Below are 10,772 nucleotides of genomic sequence, written 5' to 3'. Positions count from 1 at the left end.
CTCCGCGTCCTGTCCCCGCCCCCTTGGAGTCGCAGCACCCAACCCCCTCACTTCAAGGCGACTGTCTTGGCTTTTTGTTTGACCCACCAGAACTATCCAAGGCAGGTAGGTGTTGGGACTGAGAGACATGGAAGAACACGACTGGGCTGGGACTGGGGACTAGATTCAAGGCACACAGAGGGACGGCAGGCACGAGGTGAGCATAATGAAGTCTGGCTTTATTCCACTCTGCACGTTCATACTTTGTCCACGATGGAGCCGGTAGTTCCTTAGGTCTACCCCAAGACAGACAAGCCCACTGTCACCCAGCCAAAAGGGAGCTGCCCAAGTCTCTGCCCTAGATGGTGGGGAGCGGCGGAGGTTCTAAGGCTCTCATTTTTCCTAGTATTCCTCAGAGGCAGGGCCAACCCAGAGGAGCTCCAGTGATTCAGTAGCAGGATCCAGGTACAGCTGAAGAGCCAGTACTAAGTTCTCTCTCTCCCAAGGGCATTCTTGAGCCCGTGCCTGCTAAGTGAGCTTTGGCTTTAGTTACCCAGCCCCATTTGGCCATAACACATAGGATCCAAATTCAGTTCCTGCCTGTTTCCAACCCAGGTTGACCCAACTTCCACAAACACCAGTGGATCAGAACGTAAGGGTGAGCCAGCTCACTTAGAAACAGCACAGGAAGGGCAGGACACAGGACAGGCTCTGGTGTAGAGGCAGATAGATATAACTTCCAAACCACAATCCAGCATGACTAGAAGCCAGGGGAAGGTTCAAATAGACCCAGCTCTCCTGCCTTCAACCTTAGCTAAAGAGATGAATGTCAGGTGCCACTATAGGAAGGGAGGCTGAAGGCTGGGCCTGTCCTTACATGGTCCTGGACAGGTAGAAGGAAGAGGTCATGGGAATCCAGGGACTGGGTATAGCCCAGAATCCTATCCCAAGGTACAACCAAGTTCCCCAGGAAGTGACAAGCTACCCAGCCACCCCAACCCCAGGGTAAGAAGTAGATCGGTCAGCTGAGGATTTATTGGCGTAAACGCAACCATATAAAAACATAAGTTATGAAAAACACAGTCACGATGTACCCTCCCATCCCCCAAGCCCAGTCCCTAAGCCCCCTTCTGCAGGAGGGCCAGCCTGGCGCCGCCTCAGCGCATCCGGTAGTCGGTGGAGCAAGAGAGCTCACACAGCTGGCCCTTGAAGTCCAGGTCGATGGTAAAGTCCAAGTCGCGCTGAAGGGGAAAGGTGGAAGACAGAGCTTAGGTGTGGTATCAGGCCAAGGCTGAAGTAGTCCACACCCTGCACCCTGCCTCAGTGACCCCACCGTTTCCCAGCCAGTTTGGATGGATACTACCTAGCACCAACAAGTGCTCCTTTATACTAGAGTCCCACCACTGCTCCAGTGCCCTGCAACTTCCCCATGCTCCCTGGTGTTCGCCACTTTAACCTGCACAGGGAGTCAGGTGACTGCAGTGGCTCCATCCCTGTGGAAGGGCATTGAGCAAGGATCATCATTGACCCCAGTTGCCATGCTGGGGCTTCCTAAGGTGCCCCATGCCACCCAAGCTGACACTGCTCAACCCTGCTCAGACCCTTTCTGCACAGCCTACACATCATTTCCCACTCCTCCAAGCCTCACATTGTTTTTGGCGTTGGGCCTCATGCCAATGGTGCCAAAGATCTCCTCGCCAGTCTTCACTGTTAGGTAATCCTCCATGTAGAACACAGTCTGCTTCCAGTGTGTGTATGGGGACTCAGGACCTGAAAGGTGGGCATGATCAATACCAGCCTTTGCTGCGTGTAGCCCATGTTAGCCCCTGGGACTACATGTTAGCGCCTGTGCCCAGCGAGGCTGTGAAGGCTGCTGTCCCCTGCATCCTGCCTGTGCTTAAAGAGCTACACTAGGATCAAACTCAGTCACTCAACCACTGGCAGCAGAGCCAGGCTTCAGGAGGTTCTCAGTGCCCCACGCACCCTGTTCTTCCAAGGATTAGCGGTGGAGGCCAGGGCCAGAGCAGCACAGCATTTTTCCACTGAGCCATGCCCAGCCCTCGCTGACAGCGTTCCGTCTGTTCCCAAACAGCTCTGACAACCCCGGCCCACAGACTTCAGTGCCATCCTTCCCAGCCCGGCCCAGGCCCACATGGCCCTCACTGGTAGAAAAGCCGGTCCTCTTGTGGCATCGGGTGAACTCGATGTTGAAGTAAGCCACCAAGGCATGCACGTAGTCATTCCTCTTCACTTGTAGGCAGAAGGGGGAGGTGAAGGTCAGGTCCTCTACCTTGACTGTATAAATGTCCACTTCCTGCAGAACGGGCAAGCCCAGTGCTCAGAACCCATCCCCCACCTGAGAACTGCTGCCTGTAAGGTCCCTCCCCATCATAGCAAATATCAGTGCCCAGCAAACCCCACCCCACTTCTGAAATAAAGCCCACAGATTCTTAAAAAAAAAAATATTGAAAGATTTTATTTAGGGTGCTAGAGAGAGGGCTCGGTGGTTAAGAACACTGCTGGCTGCTCATTCAGGACGTGGAAGCAAATACTTGGCAGCTCCCAATTATCTCTAACTCCAGTTCCAGGTCTGATGTTCTCTTCTAACATCCAGACAACAGGCACACATACCCACAGACGAAACAAAATACACATCTTTCCAGTCCCAACTCTTGATCCTCAGATCACAGGCATGCAACACAACCATCACAAGCTCCGCAGGACACACCAGCCGAGCCACCTGCAGGGCAGCACTGTCACTGGCTCTGCTGCCAAAGCTGTCTCAGGGGGCTCAGAGCTCCGCAGGAGCTACCTCACATCTCAGCCTGCTTCCAGCATTGCCTGTCTGGGGCTGGCTCTGCTTCAGTGCATTCTACCTGCTTTGTCCTTCTAGCCTGGACTACAACCAGGCATGCCCTCACAACTCAAATGTGTGGGCCAAACTGTCTTCCCTAAGCCTCCGATAGGCCAGGGACCTGGAACCCTTACTGCTGGGAGTTACCTTTATGAGGCAGGCATTAGTGACCAGCTGCTTCGGGTCCACCACATCCACCAAGGGCTCCTTGATGGCCACGTCTTTGATGCAGGACATATCGAAACCATATACATTCTCCCACCCTGGGTACAGATAGGGTCAAATGAGCTGCGGAACCCTGGTCATGTATCCACTACCCACCCTCCCACTAACCCCCACAGCCCCAGCTCACAGTGGATCTTGTAGTCTTTGTACTGTCGGTCTTCAATGGCTGTCACATAAAGGGTGGCCCGGTCTGGGAAGATGAGGCCATCAGGTGCCTGAGGGAAGAGTTGGGTGAGAACAAGAGCTGACTGCCACTGAGCAGACCCAGCTGTCCATCCCACTATGCTCCCTGGCTGTCACCGTCCATTTATGGCTCACCCTCATCTTTGCACCTGGTCCCCAGGTTGTCCTAAAGTCTTTAGGATCCTGGAAACACCCCAGAAGAAAAGCTACCCCCCCAACTGTACAGAGTCCTCCTGACCCTCACTGCCCTGGCACCTCCCCGCTGCTGCCACACAAAGACACACTTCTGATACAAGGGCTCTACACTGGCCTTCTTGAGGCTAGCTCCTCTCCACTCCTCCCCTCAGAAAGCTATGCTCCACCTGAGCAGTTGATGGCACATTCGCTACTCTGGCTTCTTCACCTGGGGTGCCCACTATATCCCCAGCACACATGCAGCCTTGTGGGGACTCCCCTGCCTCACCAGCCACTTGTCACGGGCATGCAGCACGGTGTTGAGCATGGACTCGTAGAAGAGACAGTAACCCATCCACTCGCTGATGATGATGTCCACTTTCTCCACGGGCAGCTCCACCTCCTCCACCTTGCCCTTGATGATGGTCACCACTGCAGCCACAGGAATGGCATGGCAGTCAGAGTGAGGGCTTGCCCGTCTGGTTCCAGACACCCCCCCACAGAATGTTGGTCAAACAGCATCTCCACCTCTCTCTCTCAATAGGGTCTCGCAGTGTAGCTCTGGCTGGCCTGGAACTCGCTATATAGACCAAGCTGGCCTCAAACCCAGAGATCTGCCTGCCTCAGCCTCCCCAGTGCTATAAAACTAGACCCAGCTCAGCTGGGCAGTGGTCGCACACGCCTTTAATTCCAGCACTCAGGAGGCAGGCGGTCTACAATAGATAGTTCCAGAACAGCCAGAGCTACACAGAGAAACCTTGTCTTAAAACAAAACAAAACAAACCAAGCCACAGAGCTGCAGCAGCAGCTTCATGTTGGGAGCAGCTCGCCTAAGAGCCCAGGTTTAACATTCCCCAGGTCTGGGCTTCCACCACTAGCCATCCTCAGAGCAGATATAGTTTCCTATTCAGTAGATTTAAAGCAGTAAGTAATGATATGGTCTCATATTAAAACAAGGGTCAGTGAGATGACTAAGTTTAGGGTGCTTGCCACCAATCTGGGGGGTCTGAATTCCACCCCAAGACCCACAGAGTAGAAGGAGAGAAGAGACGCCCACTAATTGTCTTCTGGCCTCCACCTATGCTTTGCGGCACACCCCTCATAAATAAAGTGCTAAGAACAGACAAACCCAACTATACAGCTAGCCAGGCCTGATGGCAGAGGCCTGAAAGCTCAAAGTCTGCTTAGATTACAGTAAGAGACCCTGCCTCAGAATACACAGAAGGCCGGCAGTGTGGCTCAGCAGGAGGGCCTCTGCTAGCCCTAGTACTGAGAGGGAGAGAGTACAGGGCAGAGCTCGTCTTACTAGTGTGTGACATTCCATGGGAATTTTGTTTCAGTCTATTCCAAGGCAAAGAGACAGGTGTGGGTAGATGCAGCCTTTTGGGATCTGGGTGACAGTGCCTGCTTTGACAGGTACTTTTGTAGCTGGTTGGCGGTGGCACACCACACACCTTTAATCCCAACATGTGGGAGGCAGAAGCAAGCGGGGAATCTCTGTAAATTCAAGGACAGCCTGATCTACATAGTGAGACCCTGCCTCATATCAAAACCCGATTGGGTGTGAATTGACATGTGACAGAGGGTACCGTCTAAGGCAAGCTGAAGGCCTCCAACAGACAGTTTAAAGGGATGTGTACATTTGAGTATATGAATAAGGCCTTTAATAGAAGGAGCCAGGTGCCCTACCCTGAGGGGGGAAAATGCACACCGCTGCAGACGTGTGTATTGCCACCTGCATACCCAACAGTGCAGTGTGGAAGAAGCTGTGGACACGCTGGCAGCAGGTGTGGGATTCTCAGGAAGGCAGTGTCAGTCATGGTCAGAACAAACTGCTGGGGCAGAACTCTTGGCAGGCCCTGGCTCTGACAGCTCAGGGAAGTAGTAGGGGAGCAGAGTTCTCGCTTTACATGCAGGAAGTCCTAAGTTTAATCCTGAGCATTGGCACCCCCCCAAAAAACAAACAAACAAAACCCCCAAACCCTAAAGCACCAGGGCCAATACCCTGGCACCTGCAGTACCACCAAACACAAAGGAGCCACTGGCTGCGGTGCTCCTCATACATCTTTCCTCTTTCTCACCGTGGTCTAACTTGTTGGCTTTGACAATCTTCACAGCATAATCAGAGATGCTTGAACATTCGATCTAAGACAGGAAGAAAGAAGGGTTGAGTTCAGCCCTTGCTCTTCCAGCATCTCCAGGCACCGTCCAGCCCAAGCCCCAGCAGACCCTTTCTGAGACTCACCCCAATGACCTTGCGGGCTCCTGCCTTGGCCGCAAACATGCAGAGGATGCCGGTGCCTGAGCCCACGTCCAGCACAACCTTGTCTTTGAAGAGGTGCCGATTGTGAAACATGGAGTTGCGGTATGTAAGGGTGCGCACCTCATCCTTCAGCATCTCCTGGACATGAAGACAGGACCGGAATGAGGGACACAGAAGGGCTGGGTGTCACCACCACAGTGATGGTGAGCAAGCCAGTGAGTGCCTTGTTCCTCCTCAGAGTCTTTCCCTTCAGTCAAGCTTCTGTTCAGGTTTTATCAGTCCCACCCAAGCTCCAGGGATGAATCAGGAGGCTGGGGCTGGAAGGTCCTGCGTTCAAGGCCAGTCTAATTCACTGAAAGGCACCAAGGTATTGCCTTCACCCTAGCTATCTGGAAACCCAGGCAAGAGGAGCAAAAGTTTAAGGCAGGCTCAGCTGAAACATAGGGAGCAGACACAGGAGGCAGCAAGTAGGTTGCACAGCACATGCAAGGAAGAGGCCAACTCTTGGCGTCACCTCTCAGGCTCCAGCCACCTGGTGCTCAGCATGTCCCGGCCCTGGAGCTGAGGTTATACAAGCACATTACTATTCTTGTCCTAAAACTTACTATGCATACAGAACGTGGAGGTCACAGGACGACTTCCCTCCCTAGTCTGAGTTCCAGGGATCAAGCTTAGGCCCTGTGCCTAAACCACCTTGCCAGCCCCGTGTCTGGCTTGTAAGTGGGTTTGGGGACTGAACTCTGCAGCTTATGCTTGCACAGTCAGGCCTTTAGAACTGAGGCTCGCCCCACACTCCCAAAAGTTTAATTTTGCTTTATGTGTATTTTCCAGTGTTTCCCCCTTATGATGCTGGGGATGGAGGCCAGGGTCCAACATGCGCGAGACAACTGCTCTACCACTTAGCCACATTTCCAGTGGAACCATTTTTTTTTTAAAAAAAGGCCCATGGAAAAGACAAGAATTCTTTGTTTTTTGTTTTCTTTTGGTTTTTTGAGACAGGGTTTCTCTGTAGTTTTTGTAGTTTCTGTCCTGGAATTAGCTCTGTGGACCAGGTTGGCCTCAAACTCAGAGAGATCCACCTGCCTCTGCCTCCCGAGTGCTGGGATTAAAGTTATGCGCCACCCGCGTCCAGCAGGATGAAGATTCTTTACAATGCCATTTCAGTTGCACTGAACTCCATCAAAACGGTTGTGGAAAAAGCTAGGGTAGCATGAGCTAAGTCCCACCGCCAGTCACCAGAGGGCGCCAGACACCGGCAAGGCCTGACCTCATCTTGAGGTCTGTGGCAGACAGGCACAGTACTCCCACCCCAGCCAGAAGACTGGCAGGCAGTGCCCGGGCCTGACTAACCTGTCTCCAAGGCAATGAACTAAAAGAAGGGTAACAGTGTCCATGCTACATTCACCTTGCATGCAGCCTTGCAGCCCTTAAGGGACGTCTTTACTTACCTCATGGATGCCAAAGTGGGCATAGGAGTCAAAGTAGTAGTCTTTGGACGTCATGTCCTCAGCATTGGGCTTCTCACTGCTTTCAGCTTGACCACAGGAAACCTGAGAGCAGGGGAGCAGCAAAAAACGTCACAGGTGGGCTCCCCAGAGCCTCCTCATCACAACAGGACACCTACAGCCCCCTCCAGCATCTTTTCCCCCCAAGGATGTTTCTGCTTCCAGGACCCACCCAGAGTACCATCCAGGGAGCAGCCGCCTCGCCTACCATCTCTCCAGGCTCTATGCCCGTCTCTAGCTCAGCCCACAGCTGGGGAGGGAGGAAAGGGAGGGCAGAGCCAGGGCAGGCACATGGAAAGCCAGGGGAGGGGGGCTGGAGATGGAGTTAAGGAAGCAGCCATGGTTCTGGAGAAGCCAGCGGGGCCGGGAAGGGGTCTGTCCTATGTGTTTAGGGGACATAGCAGAGGAAACTGGTTTGAAGCAAGAGGATGGTTAGACCTCCTGGGAGCCAGATGTGTATCAGGTATGCTTATATGGAAGTGGACTGGACTGGGGTCTCACAAAAGGATATTTACTTCTTCAAGAGGCGGCTGGAGGATCATCCCATTAGCCAAGGTGGCTACAAAATTCTAGGAGAGAGTAACAGGGAAAACGGATTAGCTACTGGGGTGGCTGGGGAGGGCCTCTGGGGCAGTGAGTGTGTGCAGGCTGGCTTTTCCTGGGCAGGGGAGTGGTGTAAGCAGAAGCAAGCAATGAGGCTGCAGTTGGGAAGGGAAGGGCTAGGTGTGGGGAGGAAAGGGAAAAGGGTCTCCTATCCCAGCTGTTGGCTGAAGAGATGGTGGCCCACCCCATGTGGTCCCTCTCTGGTCAGGTGACTGGCCACATACACCTCCCTATCTAGGCCAGAGGACCCAATAACTGCCAGGGCACATGGCACTGCCAGCTGTTACTCCCCTTCACCATCCACCATCTAATCCCCCCCTAGATTAGGTGACATTTCCTGACACACACACCAGGCTGAAGTGCCATGAATAAACTGGAGGGAGGGGCCTGACAGGCAACAGGTCTCCTGTCTCCTGACCTTAGAGAAATGTGGCAGACCACCACACCACAGCAGGTAGGTTCACTCCCCCCACAACTCCACCTGGACAAGGAACACACAGACCAGCCTCTCTATTTTACCTGCCCCCGCCCCCAAAGAGGGTGCCACCCAGGGGTACAACACATGCTTTGGAAAGGTGAGGTCAACCCTCCTTTCACACCCAACCTGGGTCCCCACACTGAAACAGCCCTCTCTTTTTTTTCTGTCTATCAGTGCCAGACCCAGGGTCATTTCAGTGACTCCGTAGGCCAACTGACCCCATGGCAGGTGTCCCAGCAACTGACCTTCCTCTTCAGAGAACTTGAAGAGGTATGGGCCCCATCAGATTAAATTCCATCAATGACTGCTATCCAAGGCTTCTGGAGCGGCCATGACCTACCACACTCAGTTCCCCACAGCCAGTGGGGGGCGTCCAGATACCAGCAGGCTAACAACCCGACTGAAACCTGAGACTGAGACCTGCCTAACAGGCCTGGTGGAGAAGGTCTGTCACCTGAGCTACTCAGGAGGCTTAAGGAAATGGAGGTGGCAAGTTCAAGGCCAGCCCGACTTTTGCATCAAACTGACTGAGGGAGATAGCTCAGGAGTGTAACACTCAGCTGTAAGCAAACATCAATCAGGTGCCAAAATTTCATTCCCCCCCCCCCAGACCGGGTTTCTCTGTAGCTATGGAGCCTGTCCTGGAACTCGCTCAACAGACTAGGCTGGCCTTGAACTCACAGAGATCCTCCTGCCTCTGCCTCCCGAGTGCTGGGATTAAAGGCGTGCGCCGCCACCACCACCTGGCTCATTCCGTTTTGGGGGGGAAATTAGGCAAAGGTGGAAATCCTCAAAAAAAGGCTCCCCTCCCACCCTTAAGATGTCAGGTAGGGGTTAAGGACACTTGGCCTGTGTACCTATAGAGTCATCCAAACTCCTTCGCCCCAAAGACCGACCTCTGACCATCCACCCGAGAGCGCTCCCAAGATGGGGTGGGCTTTGGGCCACGCCCCATGAAAACGACACCCCTCTCACAAGCCCATAATAACCACGAGGGGGTGCCCGGCGACGATCCGCATCTCATCGGCGGAGATGCCCCACTATCCTCTCAAAGAGAGGTCATAGGGCTCTGCCCATCCCCCCGCAACCGCACAAGGGTAAAGGGAGGATGATGCTCTCAGGCCCCACGAGGGTGTACGGGCGCCCACAGCCCAGCCTGGGTGAGCGGGTCGCAGGACGCAGGTGGCACCCCCAGGACCCCCTGGGTGCAGCGCAGGTCATCGGGCCGGGGGCGGGGCCTTTGTCCCGCACGTGGAGCCCGCGGGGCCCCTCCAGAGGCACACCCCCCTCCCCACGCTACGCTGCGCGACCACGTGCGGCCTGGCAGGACGCGCCCCCGGCCCACGGACACGTGCGAAGGCCCTCGACTGGGCTGCGGGGTCCCGGAACCCCGAAAGCCGGGGTCACCCCCATCACGGTCGAACACATCCCTCGATGCGCCCCTACGCGAGGCCCAGCAGACCCAAGGCCCCGTCTCCACAGTTCAGGCTGTGGACAACCCGTCGCGCGCCGCCCCCTCACAGGCCTAAAGTGCCCCGCTACTCACCTCCATGATGCAGTTCGCGGCCTCGGCTGCCGCCATCTTCACCCAAGTCCTCCGGCCTCCGAGACCCCCCCCTTTCTTCTCTCTCCCCCCGACCGGGGACCGCCTTTTAGCAGAGGGTCCACAGCCCTGCCCCCGAGACCCCGCCATAAGTTTTTATTGGCCAGCAAAGCCATCCATCTGCAACGTTCACACTGCAATTGGGTGGAAGATCCGTCGATCAAATATCAAGTGCCCGCCCCTCCTAGCGTTCAAAGGACCACCCCCCTCCTGTGGGCTAGGAAGGGAACAACTGTCTGTCCATCTTAACCAATGCATCTGATGATTGGGTAACATCCAACAAGGTCTTCCCGCCTCCTTCCGGCCAGCTCCATCTCGAAACTTCCCGGCGGGCTCCGCGCTAAGCGGAAGTCGAGAAACAGAGCTGTCTATCACTAAAATGGCCCGCCTCTCTCGTTGCTATTGGTTGAGCAAAAGGTGACGTTCACGGTTCTTATTCCATTCCCTTCAAGTGACCGGTCAAGAACAACAGGGGTCATTGGCTCACAAGGAAGCGGGCAGCGCCTTGGACAGCAGCGATTGGCTCTTAGGAATGTCAGGCATCATCATTCGGTGGATTCTCCTGCTGGGACGACTTCGAGAGGAACTAGGGCGCGTGGGCGAGCTATGGGAAATCCCGAATCGCTGGGATGTAGATGGCGGAGCGTTCTGGTCCTGAAACCAGCCAAGAGGCGTAGTGAGTGTTAGTGCGATGAGCCACACTCTTGTCCGGGCCTGCGCCAAGTTTTGAAGACCTGTGGTCTCTCCTAGCCCTCCGCGGGAAACACCCATCACCCTTTGTCTAGCCAACTCCTACCCGTCAATCATGGGCAACTTGGACGCCACCTCCTCCAGGGAGTTTCCCTGGATCTGCAGGAAATTACTCCTTGTCTGAGGATGGATGCCAATTGCTGGGTTTGTGCACC

At 54.7% G+C, this 10,772-nt stretch overlaps 1 protein-coding gene across 2 annotated transcripts; it reads right to left on the bottom strand.

Moving 5' to 3' along the window:
* Nucleotides 1-996: 996 nt before the first annotated feature.
* Nucleotides 997-9,962, bottom strand: Prmt1 (protein arginine methyltransferase 1). Of its 2 annotated transcripts, XM_048438094.3 has the most exons (11): nucleotides 9,811-9,907; nucleotides 7,699-7,752; nucleotides 7,127-7,228; nucleotides 5,661-5,816; nucleotides 5,497-5,560; nucleotides 3,705-3,847; nucleotides 3,186-3,273; nucleotides 2,981-3,096; nucleotides 2,143-2,293; nucleotides 1,628-1,749; nucleotides 997-1,220 (listed from the first exon to the last, which is right to left on the bottom strand). In XM_048438094.3, exons 1-11 carry the CDS (start codon nucleotides 9,844-9,846, stop codon nucleotides 1,137-1,139), a joined length of 1,116 nt encoding a protein of 371 aa, XP_048294051.1. In that variant the 5' UTR covers nucleotides 9,847-9,907; the 3' UTR covers nucleotides 997-1,136. The 2 variants fall into 2 exon arrangements, with proteins under 2 accessions (XP_048294051.1, XP_048294052.2); XM_048438095.3 differs by lacking the exon at nucleotides 7,699-7,752 and having other exon boundaries at nucleotides 9,811-9,962.
* Nucleotides 9,963-10,772: the final 810 nt, after the last annotated feature.

This window comes from Myodes glareolus, chromosome 24 (assembly GCF_982192425.1).
Source record: "Myodes glareolus chromosome 24, mMyoGla1.1, whole genome shotgun sequence".
Lineage (NCBI taxonomy): Eukaryota > Metazoa > Chordata > Mammalia > Rodentia > Cricetidae > Myodes > Myodes glareolus.
The sequence above is the reverse complement of the archived record's forward strand: the minus strand, read 5'-3'. Positions and strand labels throughout refer to the sequence as shown.

What these genes read in the sequence shown, in the direction of transcription:
- Prmt1 (XM_048438095.3), bottom strand. Translation starts at nt 9,957, where the DNA reads ATGGCGGGGTCTCGGGGGCAGGGCTGTGGACCCTCTGCTAAAAGGCGG. An exon ending in AGCCAACAAGTTAGACCACG is followed by an intron (nt 3,848 to 5,496) that starts GTGAGAAAGAGG and finishes CTGTGGCTGCAG; the next exon opens with TGGTGACCATCATCAAGGGC. An exon ending in CAAAGACTACAAGATCCACT is followed by an intron (nt 3,097 to 3,185) that starts GTGAGCTGGGGC and finishes ATCTGTACCCAG; the next exon opens with GGTGGGAGAATGTATATGGT.